The sequence below is a fragment of the Chelon labrosus genome, assembly GCF_963514085.1.
Source record: "Chelon labrosus genome assembly, chromosome: 7".
NCBI classification, from domain to species: domain Eukaryota; kingdom Metazoa; phylum Chordata; class Actinopteri; order Mugiliformes; family Mugilidae; genus Chelon; species Chelon labrosus.
Genome location: NC_140343.1, coordinates 3,198,201 through 3,221,294, shown reverse-complemented (window position 1 = coordinate 3,221,294; position 23,094 = coordinate 3,198,201). Strand labels below are relative to the sequence as shown.

Sequence of the window (23,094 nt, the reverse complement as noted above, 5' to 3'; positions counted from 1 at the left end):
GACGTCTTGTCCATTTTTTCTACGGTCCATTTTGAATTAACTGGGAGTCAATTCAAACCACACTAAGCTTCAAAACTGCTTTTCACAAAATTTAAGGGTGACGTCAAGAAGGGTTCATCCATCTTTATATACAGTCAAAGGTATAAAAACATAATTTGTTATTTTGTCCTTAACAAAAAACATGCATTATACGGTGTACAGCCTCCCGGACATCACCCTGCTTGAAGCGAGAACATGTGAGGACCGTTTAATTGCAGTGATCGTTTGTGAAACTGACTGAGTGAGGTAGAATCTCTGTGACCCAGATCCTTCAGACAACATTTAAATATGGAAACACCAAAACTGGAGTTACAAGGCGTTCTTGTGATTTAAAAAAAACAAAACAAACAGCTACCGTGTCTGATCTGGTCTGGTCGTCTTCTCTCTGTCTGTCTAGAAACGCGTTGGCGTCGGCGCAGACCAAAGGCCGGGGAACGGTGCTAAATAACGTCTGATGAGACGAGGACGGACAAAGGAAGTCTGCAAGTTCAAAGGCAGCACAGAGTTCAGTGTCTTCTCTTATATTCTTTCTTTATCTTCGTCTCTCGCTGCCATTCACTGTTCAAAAGCTTCAACACCCCTCCTCCACCCTCCCACCCTCTCTCTCTCTCTCTCTCTCTCTCTCTCTCTCTCTGTGACTGGACCCGCTATGTGCTGAATTAATGCAAAGTGACAGAACAGCAGAGCCTCTAGGAGAACAGCGCGCGCATGTGTGTGCGGTTGTTTGTGTGTTCGTCTCAGCTAATGTGTGAATGTGAGACTTGGCACAACCGAAATGAGTCACCCTCCTCTCTCCGTCTCCCGGATCTGTTTCGATAGGTGGCCGTCACCAATGCAGACAGCATACTTAACGAGGGGGAGGCGGATTAAAAACGCCGACTTGGGTCCTCTGGTTGCCTTTTGTGGTTTGTCGGTTGTGTGTTTTCTTAAAGTGTCCACGGATGAACCACAAGGGGCCACACTTAAAACAACCACGGGGGGGACGGATATCAAAGAGAAGCTCTCAGACAGGCAGCGGGACAATGAGGAGTACAAGACAGTAGGAAAATAATAAGGGATTAAGAGCCAGAAATGACACAGTTAGACATGAACAAGACACAATTAAGTATGGATTTGTCAGAATACAGTGTACACCGCCTTGGAGGTGTCCCCTTTTATTTAATTTTTTTGCTTTTCTAAATGGTAAAAATTTACCAAGAAAATCTCTTTACTGTCAAAGAGAAAACGGATTTCGACCATGTAACAACAATTAATTAAAAATATATAATTATTCACGGTAATTTAAATCGACTGACCTAATTGAGTAGAAGTTCAGTCATTTGGTGCTAGTAGTCTCACACTCAGGGAAATTAAAGATCCCCTGAGGTCAGTGAATGTGTCTCAAGTGGCTGAAGTATAAAGACACCAGTGTCTGGAAGGCCCAGACACTGGTTAATTAATATTCCTGGCTACAATTACACCAGGAAGACAAAAAGAGAAAACTCAAAGCAACTCAGAGAAAAGTATAAGACAGGGGTACGGTTACGGGAAAATTTGCAAGCCACTGATCATATGCCAGAGTTCAGATAAATCCATCCATAAGAAATGGAAGAAAAATGTCACATGTGTAAACCTGCAATGAGCAGACCAATGAGGGAGGACACACAGACACCGAAAGAGCCTCGAAACTCAACATTATCACTAGTAACCATTTAAAAAACTAAGAATTCGAGGAAAATATATTGAGGCTGAGCCAAGAAAATAGGGTTGAACACACATACATGGATGAAAATGCAGCAATATCTTCTTTTAGTACATGTTGAAGAAGTTAAAATGGGTAAAAAGGCTGAGTGTAAACTTTGCAGACAGCATCACGTCTCAACCCGCATCAGATAACAACTAAAAAACAACATTTCCCCCAATTTTAGTCAATAATTTTCAAGATTTTTAACATTTTAAGTCAGCCTTCACTCTGGTCGAGACACAAAGTCCGAGCATCCTTCAAAATACATCGAAGTTGGATCTCAACTGGAAACATGTCCTCATTTGTTACTGCTGCTGGTATCGCCTCAGGCTACAGACTGTCTAGTACTGGTTGCATTCAGTCTAGACTTCTCACTTTGATCCAGACAAAAATATAAGTCTGAGCATCACAGCCTGCCAATCAGTGGCAACAGCATCCGAGCACCACAGGGCGTTTTCTTTAAACGCCACACGTCTCCGCGCTGCAGCATTCTGACTTCACACCAGCCGAGAGAGAGCTTCACGCTTTTTTCCGAGAAACAACTTTCTCGCCTTCCTCGGCTCGGGATTCCTCCCCGTCGGCACAGAGGCCGGCTTGTCTGAGCTGAATGGACGGACCCACGTGCATTCAGCAGAGGAAGAGTGGAGCGTTTTGTGAGTTTGGTGGGAGGCAGCGAGGCAAGTGGAGAGCGCTCCTCTGCATCCAACATTTCCTCTCTGTGCTTTTGTATTCTGCCCAGGTAGGCTTGGCACTCTGCTGCTCGAGGCCAGGCTAATGTATGCAGATGGCAGCGTCGATGTGTCTGAGCCAAAGCAAATAAGAGAGACAAAAGAGTCGTACTCAGATATGGAGGAGGTGGTTTGTGCGTTCTCACCATCTCCTTATTTCCCCCCCACTGTGTCAGTCTTTATGTCCTCCACCTCCTCTTATTTAAGCCCTCCGTGTCTCAGTCTTTCCTGCAGGTCTGTCTCTGTTTGAATGAGAGCGTGGTAATGGCTGCGTCTTAGTCTTTGTGAGAAGGGCTGAGCTTGAACTTGGCCGACCTGGATTTACATCGCTTGAGCAGCGCTGTGCTGCCTTGGATGTCGAGCGACTCAAGGGATCCTAATAGACCATTAAAGCCGACCAAAATTAGTCTGTGCTCAGTCCACTGGTTATTCTTTATTATGAATGATTAATGTTATCTCCAGCAGGTTGCACTGGCCAGTCGATTACTCAAAAACTGCAGTAATCAGTATTTAAATGTGTGTACGTCTGCAGAAAAGCAACCGACGGCGCTGATGCAATGTTTACATCCTAAAGCCTGGACGTCAGAAGAGTGAGAATTCTTCAAACAGAGACGTGGCAAACGGTGTCAAAATAAAACAGACTACCACGCAGTGCAAGACCGTATCAACGGAGAAGATTTGTCGGCTTTCCGACCTCAAACCAGAGAGACAGCAGAGTCAGTATTTGGACTGTCACAGTTTGTTGTTGTTCTTTGGTGTCCAGAGCCTGGGAGCCGTTGTTTCAGACAACAGAGACGCTCTAGTGGCCGGCGTGGCAGCGCTGCTTTCCAGTATGTTTACAAGTTGTAGGCAGCTAGTTTCTGCACACGGTAATCAATAAAACTAAACTTCCAGCTGACAACAAGTTATTTAACCCCAACTGATGCAATGAGTAGCTTCTCATTTCTTAAACAACCATGTCTAAAGACACATCCTGTGGTCGTGGAAAAGATGTTAGTCTGTTTGAGAAGGGTCAAATCATTGGCATGCATCAAGCAGAGAAAACATCTAAGGAGATTGTAGAAACTACTAAAACATATTATTAAAAACTGGAAGAACAACAGTGGAGAACCATGGCATCAGGGTAAGAAGAGAGGCAGATGAAGTGATGCACCCATCATGCCGAGTGTCTACTGTACAAGCCTGTGGGGGCAGTGCTATGATCTGGGGTTGCTGCAGTTGCTCAGGTCTAGGTTCAGCAACATTATGTGTCCAAAGAATGAGGTCAGCTGACTACCTGAATATACTGAATGACCAGGTTATTCCATCAATGGATCATATTCCAAGATGACAATGTCAGGATTCATGGGGCTCAGATTGTGAAAGAGTGGTTCAGGGAGCATGAGACATCATTTTCACACATGGATTGGCCACCACAGAGTCCAGACCTTAACCCCATTGAGAATCTTTGGGATGTGCTGGAGAAGGCTTTGTGCAGTGGTCAGACTCTCCCATCATCAATACAAGATCTTGGTGAAAAATGAATGCAACACTGGATGGAAATAAATCTGGTGACACTGGAGAAGATTATCAAAACAGTACTGCAGAGAAGTGTGGGGTTTTTTTTGGTGGCGACATTTCTTTTGGCCAGGCAGTGTATAAAGGTAGAGTCCTCTCAGACCTTCAGCGCCCTGTGTCTTAGCTCCAACAGAGGAAAGCACCAATGCACTAAACAGTGTCTAATCTGACGGAAAAAAAGAAAAAGACAAATCGCTGCAGACTTTGTCGTTATCAATGCAATGTCAGCTTTTGCTTGAAAAAAAAAAGAAAAGAAGGCCTGAAAGCGCTGCACACAATGAAGAGGAGGAGGAGCTGGTTAAAACAAACAACAAAAAAAAAGCCCTGTGCAAATTGCGTCAAACTGTGGTCACAAGGGGTGGTACAAACAAACCTGTCCAACAAAACAAAACAAGGGAGAAAGAGTTCTCCATAAAGTGGCTCATTGGAAAGTTGTGGGAACCTGGTGGGTGTTTTATAAATATATATATATATCATGTTGTTTCCTGGGAAATATGTCTTAATATCACAGTTAAGAGCAGTTGTTATACTAGTGAATTACGCCTGTCTAATACAGTTTTGTTTTTAATAAAAACACATATCCCATGACACCTTGGAGTTTCCCCGCCGTCATCAACCTCACTGCAGCAGCATGCAGCAGAAAAAACAAGCTGCCCAGAACCAAACAACAGAAGCCCAAACTCAGAGACTTGATGAAGAAAGTGAAAATAAGAAGCTACGGGACGGGAAACTTTTCAAGACAGAAACAAGAACTGAGAGCAAATCAGCTTCAATTCGTCACAAACTTAACACTAATGAATGCTAATGATTCTTGCTTCCGCTGGAAGTGCAAGTAAGCAAATATTAGTCAACAGATTGACTAGTACAACATCCAGAGGCTGAAATACGTACATCAGATTTATTCACCTCTTATAGTTTCCACAAAGAGCTCATGACAGCTTTGGATTCTCTACTCAACTAAACAACTAAACAGATCTTTGTCATTTTTCTGACCTCCTACAGCCGATCATCTGTGACATGACTTTGCTGCATCTGCTTGAATTATTTTTTAAACAGCCGCTGCTGTGCCAACATTCATTTGGGCTTAGGTACAAAAACGATGTGAGTAACGCCTCCGTTGTTCCGGTTGCACAAATTGTTAGCTACCCAGTCAGCTTTTTTTGGTGTTAATCAGGATTATTTTTTGTAATTCGGATAATCAAACTCAAAATAAAGAATATAAGAACGACTATGTGTTATTTATAGCTTTCATTTGACTTTTACAGCTGCTTAAGAGGAAATGAAGACAAGAATCTGGAGCCAGGATGCTAACAACTTTTATCAGAGTCTCCTGAAAGGTCAGGAGTGTTATTTATCTATTTTTTTTTATCTAAAAATAAAATGTCTTGAGTCCAGACAAATCAGATCAATAAAAAAGCTTGGAGTCTGATCAACATCACAGCCTTCGAAGTAGCTTCTCTAGCGAACGTGGCAGAAGAGGGCTGGGCTGAAGAGAGCAACAATGACGAGCTGTTTGGCAAAAGCCACGGTGATAAACTCTTGTTTACTAAACCCAATACTCTCTCTCACACACACACACACACACACACACACGGCCTCCCACACACACATATGCACACCAGACTAGCATGCACACAAGCACACGGAGGATGGCACATGTGAACTGTGACACACATCAAAGGAGAGAGTGGGTTGGGTTTATGCAGAACAACGGCAGCTAAACACACAAACCCTGGAATGAATGGGAACGGAGGGAGGGAGTGGGCGAGTAGGGGGGCGGGCGAGCGGGTGGCTTCAGGATTACACCTAAGAAATATCTGTAAAAGAGAGAGAGAGAAGGAAGGGAGGCAGGGGGAAATAAGGCACGAGGACGTAGCCGGCAGTGCCCGATGGATTCTCGGTGATGGCACGGCAGCCTCGTGCAGCTGCAGCCTGACCCGCTGTGTTTCCAGCTAATAGCCAGGAGCAGTTAGCAAGAAGACACAGCAGCAGCAGCAGCAGCAGCAGCAGCAGCAGCAGCCTCCCCCCTCCTTCAGATTCAAGCAAAGCCTGACACAAAGCTATACGTGAAAAGAAAAATAGCGTCGTTGTTAGAGGTTTGGATTAGCCGAGTTGCCGTGGCGTTTAATAGGAAACAAAATGGAAGGGGAAGATTGCTGAGGGCCAGAGAGAGGGCAGCTGAGGGAGAGTTAGGTGGGTCTGCTCGCCATGAGTCATGGAGGTCTAAGTAGGCTAAGTAGGGGGCACATTACAGGTCGAGTATGTGAGTAATTCCTGATCTCATTAAGAGTTATGTAAGACTGGTTGTTCACATACGTAAATTTCTCACCTCTGAAAGAAAAAAAAAAGAGCAGCGGCGGGAAAAAAGCTGGAGCTGAAATGGAAAATAACGACTTGAGTGTCGCCTGGACTCCCAGGTTACACACACACACACACACACACACCATGTGACTGGGATTTGTCACAGTTCTGTGGGAGGGTCGAAGACAAGAAGCTGGGATGCAGCAGCCCATTATAAAAAAAATAGATTAAAGAGAAAGGAGTCCTCTCATACATGTGACCGGGAAGATCATGAGTGGAGAAATTCTGATGCTTGGGGCTCAGGTTGGCGTTGACACGTTTTCAGCACCGAGGGGGAGTGGACAGCTCCGGCTGATGTGACATTTAAAGCAGCCTCCCCTTTAAGAGACCTCATACCCAAACCAAGGAGACCAGCTCTGTCTGCAAACCTAAATCAAAGATGCACATCATCCAGGCTTCGTGACAGCGTGCCGTCGTGACCATGGCAACAAAGGAAACAATAACTTATCGCAAACCGAGCTTCATGCTCCACGTTTTCCCCCCCTCGCCCTTTCTCCAAATGCATTAATAAACAGGCGCATTTTAGATGAGCAGCCAAGTTCGACACTAAATTTCACTGCACAATCAAGGCGGAGTCTGGCACGGGTGGGGGGGCAACGGCAAATCAATCGCACCCCCCTCTCCCTGTAGAGGTAATTGGGTTTCCAGCTATACGCCGCATATCTCGCGCATAGCGGGAATAAAAGCCTCATGAGTCACTGCGTGGCTACCGTCCACCGAGCTGCGAACCTGCACAATGAAAGCCCAAAGTCATGCTGATGCGTGGGAACTGTCACCAAGCGATGGGGGCAGTTTCTTCTCCCAGAGAGAACCGATTTCACTGCACAACCCCCCCTCCTTCCTCCCCGCCCCGCAAAGGCTGCAAATAAAAAAATACATACACCCAGACAAGAAGCAAGGGAGCTGGCAAGCTGCCTACCTGTCTCCAGGTGCAGAGAGATCCTCGCCTCGTTGATGTAAGGCGTGTCACTCTTGGAGCGGACCCTCCGGATCGGTCTGCGGTCGACCTCCTCCTCCTCCGGGGCCGCCGCCATGTTCGGCCAGCCGGGCAGCGTCCACTGGAGACCGGCGGGACTGCGAGGGATTCAGCGCCGCAGCAGCCACTCGTGCACCCGCCCGGGCAGACGGTGTAGGAGGAGGAGAGAGGGGGGGCGGGCTATTGTAATGGTGATGGAGGGGAGAGAGAGAGAGAGAGAGACTGAGAGAGGGAGAGAGGGAGAGAAAGACGGGGAGGCTTGATGAGCGTCTGTTCCTGTCTTTTCCTGCAAGTCAGCTCCACCTGCTCAAGTTCCAACTTGAGAAAACTGACCAATGAAAAGCAACAGACTACAATGACCTCAAAATCATCACTTTGTCTGTCTCATGTGGCTCAAATCATCAGTTAAAGGGCAAGGAATCAATTAGCAATGTCGTTAACCATTAAAATACAAATATGACAAACATTTTCTGTTCTCAGGTGGTAAGATTTGATGCATTTTTGTCAGATAAGATATTTTAACTTAGTATACCTTTGTGTTTCAGACTCTTAGTGGTACAAAACAATCATTAAAATGAATAATTTAACGAACAAATAAAATAATATTAGAGCTGCAACTGTTATTTGTCTTTGACTTTTACGATTGTAAATTTGGTGTGTGTGCAAAACACGACAATTAGAAGAAGCATCAGTGAATTTTCTGGCATATCATGGATTCTACAATTTCCCCATGAACTGATAATGAAAACAAATGCTATTTGCAGCCATAAAAAGATGCAAATTATCAATAATGGCCATTTTATTTAAAAGGTTCTGTGTCCAAAAGCATCTGAATGAAACATTAGGAGACAGATTTATTTTAAATCTAGTATATAGATGTATAAAAAAAATAAAAAATACACAGAAGTCAGTTTTATTAATATAATAAGAAATGCAAAGATAACAAGATAAAGTTCCAATTTCAGATTGATTTCCAGACCTCACAGGTCACAATCCAGGTCTGCCTGTTCAAATTAGGGCTGTGCTTTCTGTTCGGTTAATTTAGTGCTGGCCTCTAGTGGAGATGATTGCAAACTGGGTTTCTGAATTATTCACCAAATCCAATATATGACATTTAATTGCCTTTTTAAGAATTTAATACTCTTTTCAGTAAAATTTCATGATAGCACTGATCAGAAAACCAGCCAGGCCTTCAGGAACCATATACTGCCTACAATTATTTATCAAAAATGCCTATTTATTGACATTTCTATCACCTTTTTGTTGGCGTTCCACAACCGTATTAATTCTTAGTAACATAATTAATCAACTGACACAACCTGGACTTAATATTTTTGCTGAATAAAGGATATTGTTCCAGTTTTATTGATGTGTAGTATTCCGGAGATGTCTTTCTTGATGACACAACACTCTCTGCTGCTGTGTCATTTTAAATTTAACACTACCACATCTATCAACATGTATAACTGATATTACTGTCTATGCAAAGGAAGGAAAGAGACTTCCTTTAATACCCTTTAGGGCTTTTTGTGGAAATGGAACTGCATTCTGCCCTCCCCTCATCAGTGAACCTCCAGGGAATGGACATTGAGCAAGTGGACTCTTATAAGTATCTGGGTGTTCACCTCAACACCAAGCTGGACTGGACTCACCACACTGAGCCACTCTACAGGAAGGGACAGAGCAGGCTCTACCTTCTGAGGAGACTGAGGTCTTTTGGAGTGAAAGGGGAACTCCTGAAGACCTTCTATGACTCTGTAGTGGCATCAGCCATCCTGTACCGAGTGGTCTGCTGGAACAGTAGCATCACAGAGAGGGAGAGGAAGAAGCTGGATAAGATCATAAGGAAGTCCAGCTCTGTCCTGGGCTGCCCCTTGGGCTCACTGAGGGAGGTGGGTGACAGGAGGGTCCTGGCTAAAGTGTCCTCCATGCTGGACAATGAGTCCCACCCCGTGCATGGTGACCTGACAGACTGCTTCACCCTCGATGTGTGAAGGAAAGATTCAGAAGGTCTTTCCTTCCTGCTGCTGTTAGGCTCCACAATGAACACTGATATATGTGCAAGAGTATTACATCACAAGGTGTAAAAACTTTAAAACCCAGTTACACCAGTCTGTGCAATATTTTACATTCAATTTTTATCCTATTCTTCATTATTTATCTTTTATGCGCTACTCTGCGGAACAGATAAAGGTTTTTCTTTTTCAGATAAAGGTTTTTAAAGAGCTTGCACAATAGAGGGACTGCACAATAAACGTCATTTTGATATATTTTTTTGTCAGTTAGTGATAAAAGTATGTAGAAACGCAGTGAGTAGAATAAATCTGATGTTGGATGAAGGTAAGGTGTATTCTGTACCACGGTCCAACAGCGCCCTATGCTGCTCGTCCGTTTAAAAGGCGTTGTTATTTACCTCGCTGTCCTCCATGATAGGCTCCGGTCCTCACAGCTACGCCAATCCACCGCCCCTGCTGGGCCAGTTCCTGCTTTTGCCACGGCTGATGGTCCTGGCTTCGGCGTGACAGGTAGTCAGCGGTTACCCCCACGTCTGGAAGGAAAAATAAAATAGACCCCCCACTCACGCGTGGACGTATATACAAACACGCTGCCTTCACAAGCGAATGCGACGCTCGCTGTCGTTAGCCGTTTCCCTGGTTACCAGCGCTAGCTTGTTAGCGTGCTAACTGTCAGGCTGTTAGCTTAGCTAGCTAGCATACCTTACTATGAGCTAACCAAAGACCCTGTTAACTCCGTTTTAGGAGGGTCTTTATTTAGCGTGTAAGTAAGTTTAAAACTACCGCATTATATTACGGGACGTTAGCGTGTTCATATCACGTTTGTCGAATATATATTAGCATGTTAGCTTTGTACTTTATTTGTTAATTGAGATGACCTCTGAGGTTTTAAAGCTACAGTGACTTTTCCTATAAACACAAACATCGCTGGTGCTTCTTCGCTGTAACTTCACCTTTAACCTCATTTAGAGACTTTCTAACGCATTTTGACAAACACAAGCCAAACTTTAAAGCAACTCCACCTGTATTTTAAAGACATTTCCTTTCCTTGTTTACCAAATTCCCACTTTGTTTCTTGACTTAAATAAAGATGGAACCCGGAAGTGACACATATCTACTCCCCTTTTTGTCAGAGTTTGTAATTATGGAAGAAAATCAGCCTCAAATATAAAATTAATGACGGGGCACAAACTAAATTGCAAAATATCTTTCTTCCCCAGCTGCCAAAACCTGATGATACTACGCCAGCTCACCTGTAGAGCCGCCTTAAATGCTCACCTGTATGCTCACCTGAGAAAGAGCCGGGCCAACCGAGACATGGCCAGACCCAGTTCAGGTATCCTCTGTTGTTTGAAGACTATTACAAATCTATAAGCGTCTGTTATTTGTAGTATTTTTTTTTCTGACTTTGTTGTGTTTATTTTTTAGACCTGGCAGCGTTCAGGGAGATTTTCTCCAAGGCCAACAACATCGCCATCATCACCGGAGCAGGGGTGAGCGCCGAGAGTGGCGTACCCACCTTCAGAGGAGCGGGAGGCTACTGGAGGAAATGGCAAGCACAGGTAAGTCTGATAAGAGTCTCCATATTGCTCCATGTCTTCTAATACACAGTATGTAAGCACTCAGAGCATCTAATTTCAGCTGCAGTTCAATGCAAATGTAGGAAAATGTTCTTATGAAATTGAAAACTGTTTAGGAACTGGCCACCCCAGAGGCCTTCTCCAGAAATCCCTCCCGCGTTTGGGAGTTTTACCACTACCGGCGGGAGGTCATGCTCACAAAAAATCCCAACCCCGCTCACCTGGCCATCGCCGAGTGTGAGGAGCGGTTGCGCAAACAGGGTCGCAAGGTCACCGTCATCACCCAGAACATCGACGAGCTGCACCGCCGAGCCGGATCCAAAAACATCCTGGAAATCCACGGTGAGCAAGAAAACTTATGACAGCGTGTGTCAATAGTTTAAATCTGGACTGAATATTGTGGTAATTGATTTACTATTTTCAGGGCAGTGTCTGTCATGACAAAATATGACATTTTGTAGGAATCGCATTTGACATTTGAGGAAATTGTGATGGGCATTTGCTAATCATTTGCAGATCAGTTTCATTACTTATACCTTCCATAAAATTGCCTGACTAAAAATGTCATTTAATTAAGACAAAGGCTAATTAATATAAAAGGTTTTAATGACCAAAAGATGCACATTTTAGAAACTGGAAGCACATGACTTGATGGTTTAAGTAGCTGTTGACTGATTTTTGTCTAAATGCAGGTAGCCTGTTCAGAACACGCTGCATGACCTGCAGTCATGAAGCAGCCAATTACAAGAGTCCCATTTGTGACGCTCTGGAGGGCAAAGGGTAAGAGCTTCAGCTGCTATTGTTTTCTAAATCCAGCTGTTTTCCCTCAGCGGTATGAAAACGTGCAGTAAGAGATATCGATCGCAGTCGTTTGAGCCCAAAATGCCAGAGAAAACGGGCCGTTTCGGTCCGTCAAATGTCAGCGAGCTAAATGACGCCTGATGACACAGTGAAAAGGGAAAAAAAACAAAGTGGCTCAAATGTCAATTTGTCACTTACCTGGCATTTAAAATGGATGTTTTCAGATAGCTGACAAATGTTCCTTTGTTAAATTGAAGCTCAGCTGCAGAATAAATGAAAGAAATCACCACCTGCCCAATACTGTGTAGGTTCCCCTTTGTCGCGACTTGGTCTCCACTAGAGCTCTGAAGGTGTGCTGTTGTTTCTGGCATCAAGACAGACTAGCATTATCTTTTAAATCCTGCAAGTTAAGAGGTTGGATTGGACTTGTTAGTGTCCCACACATCCCACAGATTCTTGAGATCTGGGGAATTTGGAGGCAAAGTCAACACCTTGAACTTGTTGCACCCCTCAAACTATTCCCGAACCATTTCCATCAAGGAATACTGTTTCCAAGAAGGGATTGATATCATTTGCACAAGTTATGAAAAAACACACAGTAGATACATACGAAAATATAGCCTCCAGATATGACTTAGATAAAAGACACTTTTTTAAATACCTACAGGTAAGAAGTTATGTTAAGGAAAACTTAGTGGAAAAAACAGAAAATGAGTCTGTACAATATTTAATCCATAATAGGAATACAGGTAAGGGGAATCTTTCAAAAATCTACAAAATCTTACAAAAACTAACTTGTGTAAAGGCTGAAGTTAAAGAAAAATGGGAAAAAGAGTTAAACATTGATATTACAAGGAAAAATTGGATAGATTCAGTAAAAGAGAATATGGCAATAACACATTCAAAATATTGGAATGAATTTGCTTGGAAGTTACAGCACAGATTTTTTCTTACACCTGATAAATGTAGTAAATTCACACAACTAGGGACTAGGTGTTGGAGAAGCTGTGGAGAGCAAAACGCAAATTATAGTCATATCTTCTTTTTATGTCCAGTTTTAGAAACATTTTGGGAGGAATTTGGTAAAGCAATTAAATATATTTTTGACTTACAGCAGATCCTAACAATAGAGAACTTACTAGGGATGGACTTGGCTAAGAAAATTGAACCTAAACATAAAAAAATATTCAATATACTACATATATCCGCAATAAAACAGATAACAAGGGGTTGGAAAGAAGCAAAGGCCCCAGATCTTTGTAAGTGGCATAACACAATAGAAAATATTTTAGAGATGGAAAAACTTACTTTTAAAGTTAGGAACCAACTCGGTAAATGGCAAAAGTTATACCCGGATAAAATGTAGACTTAAATACACCGCTCTCATGCACGCACACATACATACTCATATACACATAAATAGCCAATAACAAATACCCCCCCCCAATAAATACTCAACAACAAGTGCAACCACACACTCACACGCACACGCACACGCACACGCACACGCACACACGCACGCACACACACACACGCGCACACACACGCATACTCACACACACACCCATATAACAAATTCCCCCTCCCTTTAACTATTTTTTTTTTGTATTTATTTATTTATTTGTCTCTTTTCTGTTGCCTTATGTTTAAAAAACAAAAAAAAAATGCAATGTAAAAGGGGAAGTAAGTGAAGTTGCTGTATATGTAGACAAAATATTGCAATAAAGTAGTAAAAAAAAAAAAAAAAGGAATACTGTTTCCATAAAAGTGTGCACATGCTGCAACAATGCCTAGGTCGGTGGTACGTAGCATCCACGTGAATGGCAGGACCCAACATCTCCCAGCAGAACATTGTTCAAAGCATTACTCTGCCTCCACTGGCTCGCCGTATTCTTAAAGTGCATCCTGGTGCCGGTTCACCGCTTTTCCTTCGTTGGACCAATTTTGATAGGTGCCGACCAGGAAACGCAACGCAGCTACAGTTCACGGCGTGCTCTGACCCAGTTATTTAGCCTTCACAACTGGGTCCTTGACAAAGTTGCTCAAATGCTTCCACTTGGCCATTTTTCCTGCTTCTAATGCGTCAACTTTTAAGACAAAATGTTCAGTTGCAGTTGCTTTGATAACAAAAGTAATACATCTTATTCACTTCACCTGTGCTGTCTGATTCTGATGTATTTCTCAGTGCTCTCTCATACAGGAGCTGTAAACACCTCACAGTGTTTCAGTACAACACAAACAAACAATGAATGACAATATAAGAGACATTTCTTACAACTTGTTAACAACTGTGTTTCTACCTTTAATTCACCTTTTTCTAACTGTCTCCTCAGAGCTCCAGACCCAGACACACATGAAGCTCAGATTCCCGTTGAGCAGCTGCCCAGGTAGGACGCGCACACACGCTCTCTTTTTACCACTCTGCTCTTTTCAAATTAGTAGTATTTGTCTTCACAAAGCATGTGTGTGTGTGTGTGTGTTTCAGGTGTGAGCAGACAGGCTGTCGGGGTCTCCTGAGACCAGCTGTGGTTTGGTTTGGAGAGACTCTGGACGCCGACATCCTCACCCGTGCAGAGAAAGTGTTGGACGGCTGTGACCTGTGCCTTGTGGTACGTACTGTATGTTAGTGTGAAAGAACCAAAACGAGTACAATGCATTGATATTATTTCCAAATTTACTGATGCACTTTGTAAACCTTTGTTCAATATGTACAGCTAAGTTTAAAAGTCAGCAGGAGCTAATTTATAGAGGATGCTGAGTGACAGTGTATCTGTCTGGCTGCAGTACTTAGTTACACAGCTGCAGAGGAGTCTATACAGTATCACACTGCTTGTTGGCGTTTAATTTGGAGGAATGTTTCAAGTTTTACGTTTTAAATCTACCATACATAAAAAGGCCAAATTGGTGCATCGACAGCAGCACACTTGATTTTTGTTCTTGAAGTAATTCTACCTTTTAATCCTTTTAATTTTTCACCTGACACCCTCGTCTGCAGGTCGGTACCTCATCCGTCGTGTATCCGGCAGCCATGTTTGCGCCTCAGGTGGCGGCCGGAGGCGTCCCCGTGGCCGAATTCAACATGGAGGACACGCCGGCCACCATGCGCTTCAAGCACGTTTCATTTGCTGTTGCACAATCACACACATGACATGGTTTCCGTTCGCGTATTATGTCCCGCTATAGGTGACGTTTCTTTATTTTTTTTTTCCGTTTCAGGTTCCACTTCCACGGCCCCTGCGGCAGCACCTTACCTGCCGCGCTGGCGCAACACGAGGCCGAACAAAACTGAAGGAGAGCTGGCTGTCTAACACTGCACTATTTTACTGGTAGAAAAAAAAAACGATGAATAAAAGGGTCAGCATAAGAAGAACCCAATACTTTAGCCAACAAACGATAAAGCTAAAGGAAATCTTTTTGTTTGAATCGTTAAATCGTTGCTCAGAATTTTACGGGTGGTGGCTTCAGCGCCGATTTTTTTTTCCTTAATGGTGTAATTATCAAACTTCCATTTTATAAAAGTAAGAAGTTTTAAAAAAAAAAGACAATGCACGAATAAAAAAAAGTTTGATTGTTGATTAAAATACCACCACCAACTTCATCAGTCCTGTTGCGGCGCTTGTGTGACAGTAGGGGGCAGTGTTTAGCTGCTGCTGTCTTCCAGTGAGGAGATGGTGGGAAAAAAAAAACTCCTTTCAAAGGATGTGTGAGCTCAGCCTGGGATATGTGGTGTTTGTGTATGTCACTGCAGTGTTGTCTGAATTTATGGACTGTGATGAATACTGTGCACGATGCCTTCCAGAGGCTCTGAGTAAGCGAAAGCCAGGAATCCAGTGACTGTGCATTCCCCTCAGCCGGGCTGTGAGAGCAGCAGCGTCTCCACGCGTGTCCTTCTGAAGGATGTGTCACATGTATGTTACGGTTTCTGACACAACTGGAGCAGCTTATGCGTGCAAAATGAAGTCTGTTTTGAAATAAATGTGGACTCATAAATAGCCTCTGCAGAGTGTGTTCATGCTTGTGTGTGCGCGTGTATGAAACGTGCAGCGCTGCAAATAATGCAGCAGTGTGAATCAGAGATGATCGGTGAGTTTACTGCTGTGGCGTGAGAGAAGTCCTCTGTAGGTTCTTTGGTAAAGGCGATGTTCTGCTTACCTACGAGATGAGATTGTGTCTGACACTTGGCTCCTCGGCCGCAGCCAACCCAACCCCCGCTTCTCCCATCATCTGGGCATAAACAAACGCTGCACGCCAGCAAAGACCAGAACTGTGTTAGTGTCCAGTGTATATAGCAGGGGTTTAGAGAAGTAGTTTGTCTAATTAGAGGAAAAGGAAATTAGGATTTAATGAATACAAAGCTCTAAAGAACACGCACTGCTTAGAATTCATCAATAAACTACATTTTTTATCCCTAAACATAAAAAAACACATACTCATAGTGATTTAATACAATAAATTATTGACAATTTTGCCTTAAGCAGGAAAACAAAACACAAAACCAATGTCATAAATATGTCACAACCATGACAAATGCTGTGAAGGACGCTCCTCGCTCTAACGTGGGTCTCTTCTAACATCCTAAAGGACGGGCTCACAGTTTTTAAAGCGTCTTTCAACAACAGTCTGGTTCCTAGAACAAGAATCAAACAGTTATTGATTGGTTTAATCATCCTTCTTGACAATTAATTAAACTGCAGCACAGATGCATGTTGGTAGTAAAACCATAGTAAGATTTTGGACAATTAACACCAGGCCTGCCTGCCGAAGCTTCTAACTGTAGATGCAGAAGGAACACGATGTGAATGATATGTAATACAGTGGTAGCACATGAATGTATGTATAGTGAGAGATGAGAAAGTGAAGGATAGGTGCTCAGTGCATTAATGGGAAGTGCCCTAGCAACCTAGACTGCAACCTAACTTTTTTATCAAAAAGGAACATTTTCAGCCTAAAATAGAGAGAGCGTCTGCCTCATGAATCCAAACTGGGAGCTGGTTTCACGGGAGCCATGCTGCAATAATGGAAGTCACAGTCCAGTGGTGCTTTTGTATTACCACAGCTGAGGTGGAAAGTTTCGACAAGAAAGAAACAAAAGACTCTCTTGAGCGAAACTTTGGACGGTACAATGTCGCTGCTACATAAAACTGAAGCATCCCTCTAGTGTCGCCACGGTTTTTATTTATGCTGTGCAAGACAGATATAGCGTTTTTGGACAAAGATCATCCTAATACTGTGTAGGTCTCCCTTGTGGTGACTCTGAGGGTGTCCTGTGGTGTCTGGCAACAGAATGTTGTTAGTGGGGGGGCCTTTGAGGGGAGGGGCCTCTATGGATCATCCCACAGATACTTGATCAGTTTGGGATCTAGTGAATTTGGAGGCCAGGTCAACACCTTGTGCTGTTCTTCATGTTTTTTTGAGTTGTTCCTAAAGCGTTTTTGTTGTTCTGCTGCCATCAAGGAGTGTCATTGCTATGGGGTGGGGGTGTCTGGTCTGGGTCTAGGTGCTACATGTCTAAGTAACATCCACATGAATGAATGCCAGGTCCAGAAGTTTCCCAGCAGAACACTGAATTGTCACAAGATGGTCAATGTTGAGTCCCTGCTCTAGGATTGTACCTGACACTTCCCTATTTGGCCACAAACAATCCAGCCCCATTGACTTCCATTACTGCAGGATGAACTCAAACCAATCCAAGTCCATCTTCCCAGCAGACGTTATCAATATTTATCCAATCTGACGACAGTCGTCATATTAGCTGCAGGAAATCCCACCACTCCTTTTCATTCCTTCTCCCCCTGCTTTCTTTACGCAGTGCTGTTTTCACTCCGCTCTCATCTGTACATCTTCCATGTTTGAAACGCTACATATCCCTCTCTCCCCATCACCAGCTACGCCTCCATCACCTGCTCATTAGAGAGAGGATGATGGTCCGACCGTCCCCCGTGACTCTGCTCCAAAAATAACAGAGCCAATTTCCCGGCTGTTAGGCGGCGATTTCACACCAATCTGAGTTGTACTGCCCAGCAAGGCCTGTCAGCGAGAGAGGACGGCTGTGAGAGGGAAAGAAATAAGGTGCAAAAGGAAAAGCAAAGCGAGGGGAAGAAAAATATAGGTCAGGCTGTAATGTGTCTGAAAATACAAGCTCTTCATCCTGTAAACACACCGCCCTCGTCAATCAGTGGATCTTTTCAGGAACATCATTGTTTTGGAAGACTCATGTGAGCCTCCTTTATATCACAGAATGTAGTTTGACTTTCCAACAGTTGGTTGGTCAGAGAAATCTGCTGCTGTCGAGCCCGTACAATGTGCACAAGACAAATAAAAGTAAAACCTGTCTAAAATATAATATACACTGTTTCAAGATGCTTTACACAGTCCGTTTTGAAACCCCCAGAGCAAGAATGGAGGCGACGGTGGCAAAGAAAAAGTCCTTATTAACAGGAAGAAACCTTGAGCAGAACCTTAAGCTCATATGGAGGGACCCATCTGCATGAGGCCGGCCAGGTAGAGACAGAAAAAAAGAGAGAAAAGAGAGGATAGGAGGAACGAGATAAACGTACATCTGCCATGGATACACACATCTGAATAAGGCGTACATGTAGAATCTGATGGTGATACAGGTAGATGGAGAGAGGGACACACAGCAGTTAATGTGCTATGCAATAGAAGGACACAATTGCATGAGTAGTAATAGATAAGAGAGAAATTAGAGGATAGGAGCTCAGTGCCAGAGAAAAGAAATTAGAGGATAGGAACTCGGTGTTTTAAACAGTTTTAAAAGTCCAACATATGAGCAGAGTTTCCCCTCCACTTAATAATAAAAGAAGTCCTGCACGTTCTCCTGGAAGACAGCCTGGCTTCCCTGCTCACAAAATGTTTGCGCCAGATAGTCCGTCTTGAGTTGCTCTGTTGGGAGCTGATTATGCTCCAGCAACTATCTGCAGGGCCGGTCAAATCATTTGGATGGGCTTTATGTGGTGATATGTCATCTGAATCCGGTATAGTAGAATTTGTTTACAACTAACTGGCTCTGATTGGTTGTCGGACTATCCACTTTTACATCTGAAAGGTAATTTCATGTTAATATCGTTGTGATTCATAGAGATAAAATGGCGTAACCGCAAAATGTGTGTTCATCAAGACTCAAGAGCAATCCTCTGAGATTCATCTGTTTAAAATATATCAAGGATGCGGCTGTATAATTAAAGGTGTAGTTGCTTTATGTGACAGGTTGGTAGCTTAGCATGTTGCTAGCTTCTGCCTCCATCTCTCTGAACAGTTTTTGAATTATCTGTGAGTTGGTGGAATCTCTCACTGCCAAGATGGGGATGGCCGGAGGATAAGTAAAATCTTCATCTTGAATCGCTTATCTGTAGGAAAATACCAGCCTCAGCAGAATTCACCAGGATTCTCACATTTTTTTTTGCACAAAAACACCTATTGCATCAGAAAAATGCAAAAAAATAATCTACTCTTAGGGGTTTTAAATGAGGCAACTGAGCAACCCCCTTCTTTTTCAGTGATTTACTTCACAAAATCATGGCCAGCGGTCACTCATACTACAAAAATGCCTTGCAACGAAGAGAAGAATTACAACGTCCTCTCCTCTAGAGCCAAGGTCGGAGCAAGATTACGGTAAGATGTCACTGTGTCACAAGCAAACCACGTCAGTACCGTTATATTTCTCCCCCCCTCGCTGCCGCCCCTCCCTCCCTCCACAACGGTTTTACGAGCTGTGCGCCCACATGTGACCTCTAACGGACGGGGGCTTGTGCTTGTGTTTGTGTCTGCCAGTGACGTGAAGAATGGGAACAGTGTCGCTGATTTCCCAGAAGTTTGTCAGCTTTAATTTGTGCAAACATTTGAAAATATTTCACGAGTATTTGTTGAGAATTATCGCCTCGCGCCACATGTTTGCCTTTCTGTATTTCTGTAGCGGCCGGGGTCGTTAAAAGCAGAGAAAATAAGATGCTAAGCAACAGTGGACAGAGAATTAGGCTGTGGAGATCAGGATATAATTAATACGATTTAAAAAGCAATACTGTCCTATTTTGAACGATGGAGATGTTCGTGTTCCCACATCCCCAAGGATGTAGCTTCTGCCAACTCTTTGGGTAACCTAACGGACCAAGTTCATTAAATGTACAGTATGTATGTGTGTGTGTGTGTGTGTGTGTGTGTGTGTGTGTGGATGAATAATTTGTCTTCCCCGCAACTTTTCATTCAGCCGACAGAAATTCCAATTAGAGAATCTTTCCCAACTGGAAACTGGAGCGTCATATTTTATTCATTCATTGGCAAACCGTGAAAGTGAATTAACTTTGAGCCGCCAAGACGAAGACACCCGTCGACATACCTGCACCTCTCAAAGACATCGATTTTTAATCCACACTCAGGAAAACTTATACTTTATTCATTCTGCAGAGAGAGAAAATAAAATATCAGCCAGAGGATCTGCTGTAAGAGTGTGTAGGATAGTACATGCCGTGTGTATTTATTCTTTTGAGGATCTCGTGTGTTGAAGCTGAAGGAATTCTCCAGCATGAATCAGTCCAGTTCTCACTTTGAGAACTTTAGAGCTGCACTTTAGTGTGAGATTTAGGATCAGTGCATCTCTTCACGTTTGTATGGATTCATCCAACAACACTCCCTTTCCTCTTAACCTGAAAATAATTCATACTTAAATGTATAAAGGTATCGTCCTTCTTCAAAAGTGCTTGCTAGGTCAGTTGTCAGTTTTTGGTTTTGCTTACCTCTGTCTTACATTCAAGTCTTTGGCAAATGTCATTTTTTTTCCTGCTAAACACATTGCATTGCGATATTCGAAATGCAGGAAGTGGGTTAATTGGGTGTCGATAAATATCAGAAAAAATATCCCTTTACGGTGTAGATTTATCAGTTTGATCTGTTGTAAGTATCTTTTTGCATTCATTTACATTATGTGATATCCTCTAGACCAGGGGATTCAAACTCATTTTAGTTCAGGGGTCATATACAACCCAATTTGATCTCAAGCGTGCGGGACCAGTAACATAACAGCGTAATAAATGGAAAAATATGGAAAAATTGTTGACATTAATGAGCTATCCTTTTACAAAACATTTTATGAACAACTTGAAAGTACATTTTTTTTTAAGAAAAATAAGTGCAATTTTGGAACATTGCTGCTATCTGCTGTTGAATCTGTGTCTCAGCGTCGTGTTATGTCCTCAACTTTTACTAAAACAGTGACCCCTAGTGGATAAATTAGGAATATATGGCAATTTTCTTGATAAATTGAAGCTAATTTGCACTTTGCAAATTCATCATGGTGTCAAACATACAAAGAAATTCAACTATTCTTTTAAGGCTCTTTTAGGGTACGTAACCTACGTACGTAGCCTACACTAGTGCGAGCCATTTATATTTGTGCACTCGTCTGTCTGGCTCGCTCTGTGACAACGCCAACCAACCGCTAGTCGGCGCTGTGTCTGTTTTGTCAGTAAGGTTAATTTTTGTGTCGACTTCCTGCTTCACTTTCAACAATGGCGACTGAAACTTTTGCCGAAATTTTGAAGAGTCGTACAAATGTTAATATTTCTGAACCTCCTCAGTTAACCTTTTCTCAATGTGTTCCATCTTTATTGATCCAAAACAATCAATTAGAAAATTGCGGAGATGGAGAAGCAGAGGGAAACACCAAAGAGGAAACATGCTACTACCAAGCGGACCAATCACGGCTCTTGCGATCTGTGTCACCGCGGTGTGTAGTCACATTTCTGGTGGAGGTGCACGTCAGTTACGGCACTAGGGTCTGCGTATGTTCTGCGTTGTCACCGTCGTTTCTACGTCAACTTAACGCAGAAGTCTAAACCGCCTATTATTAAGCAATTAAAAATCTCATCTTGGACTAAAGCCAGACAATAAGCGAGTGGAGTTATCTCCTCAATGGGTTTCTGCTCTTTTAAACAGACAGAGGGGGAAAAAACACTTGTGCTTTATATCTTGCCATTTGCAGGACCTCCACATCTGGCTGGGTTGTATCAAAGGTTAAAGACACAAAGGCACATAAATGGTTGTTCAGGTTGGAGGAATCTCTTCAGTGTCCAAACATGCCTCCTGGTCACTCCCTAAAGCTTCACCTCCTACTAAATGCCCTCATATTCCACGTTCAGTGACCAAAGTGGTTCTTACAGATAGAAGATAGAAGTTAAAGAGACATAGGCGTACAGATTTTGTTTACTGGCTGCACCACGGTAGAGCTGCTGCTGCTGCTGCTGCTGCTGCTAATGTGTTGCTGTGGGAACTGAAATGTGTGTTGCGCCTCGGCAGGAGGAGGCCTGCAGCAATGCTACTGTATACACGTTTCTTCAGTGAAGTGGTGCATGCGCCTCTGCACGTACACTTGTGTGCATAGACGGTAAAATGTTATCTTAAGAGAGAAAAAAAGAAAAAGACTACTTTAAGCTTTCTGAGATAATCCAAAAGGTTTCTGGGTGATTGTGTTAGGAGTTTCAGGGATTGAGATTTTCTTACAGCAGCGCTACACTACTCTTAGCCTCTTATGGCTTACTGATTTGGTTATAGAGTACATTTTACCGCACGGATCACTTTCATGAGAGATTAAAATGATCTTATATGAAACAGTATATGTGTCCAAGTGTCCCGGAACATCAGTCTCAACATCATCAGTCTCTCTGGAGCCACTTTCACATTAAATCTGCCGGACATACTGTAAGACAGAAGATGGAGAAGTGTTTTTACTCCCAGCTTTATTAACAACACTAAATAGAAAAAGATAATCAAGATGGTGCAACGGTTTCTACGTTGCAGCCCACGTGATTCTGTCCCGGCTGAGAAGATCCACACTGCCAACTACACATGTCAGAGAGCATGAGTGGGCATTGCTCAGATACATATACACACAGTTTTGTGGCTTTTACACTAGTGTTATAGTTACAGTTGTGTGTTTGTGAAGGCTCTCAGTCATCCAGGTCATTGTATATCCAGCAGAACTAGCTGAAACAAGGGCAACTGTAGAGAAAGATGTTACAGATAGTCATATATCAATGCAACGGTTGCCAGATCTCTACAATGTGTTGTGTGAAGAAAGTTGGTGGGTTGATTCAACTACTGTCAGGTCTTCAAAGCAGGGTTTCTTTAAGACCAGAAACTGGATCTACAAGGTAAGTATCTGGCTGCTTCAGACCCTAGTCATGACTCGCCATATCTGCATCTGGAAGAATCTGTTTTGATCCCGTATCTGATCGTTAACAGACCCTAGTCCTGTGTGTTTCCAGTCTGCAAAACCAACAGATGTTCCTATTTAAACCCCAAC

The 23,094-nt window shown here is 43.1% G+C and overlaps 2 protein-coding genes across 5 annotated transcripts in view; one reads left to right on the top strand and one right to left on the bottom strand.

Annotated features, from left to right (window-relative positions):
* The window catches only part of phactr1 (phosphatase and actin regulator 1), a 44,741-nt gene extending 34,839 nt beyond the window's left edge, over positions 1-9,902 (bottom strand). The window contains exons 1-2 of one of the 2 annotated variants that reach the window (XM_084548326.1): positions 9,798-9,902; positions 7,328-7,606 (exon numbers count right to left, since the gene is read on the bottom strand). In XM_084548326.1, the coding sequence (XP_084404452.1) occupies positions 7,328-7,442 (115 nt within the window). In that variant the 5' untranslated portion in view covers positions 7,443-7,606; positions 9,798-9,902. The remainder of the gene's footprint in view (positions 1-7,327; positions 7,607-9,797) is intronic. The other variant, XM_084548327.1, reaches the window with a different exon arrangement.
* On the top strand, positions 9,662-15,770 carry sirt5 (sirtuin 5). Of its 3 annotated transcripts, none has more exons than XM_084548333.1 (9): positions 9,662-9,909; positions 10,620-10,735; positions 10,828-10,961; positions 11,096-11,321; positions 11,672-11,759; positions 14,114-14,167; positions 14,266-14,389; positions 14,776-14,891; positions 14,997-15,770. In XM_084548333.1, exons 2-9 carry the CDS (start codon positions 10,633-10,635, stop codon positions 15,067-15,069), a joined length of 918 nt encoding a protein of 305 aa, XP_084404459.1. In that variant the 5' UTR covers positions 9,662-9,909; positions 10,620-10,632; the 3' UTR covers positions 15,070-15,770. The 3 variants fall into 3 exon arrangements, with proteins under 3 accessions (XP_084404459.1, XP_084404460.1, XP_084404458.1); XM_084548334.1 differs by lacking the exon at positions 9,662-9,909 and adding an exon at positions 10,037-10,162; XM_084548332.1 differs by lacking the exon at positions 9,662-9,909 and having other exon boundaries at positions 10,436-10,735.
* Positions 15,771-23,094: the final 7,324 nt, after the last annotated feature.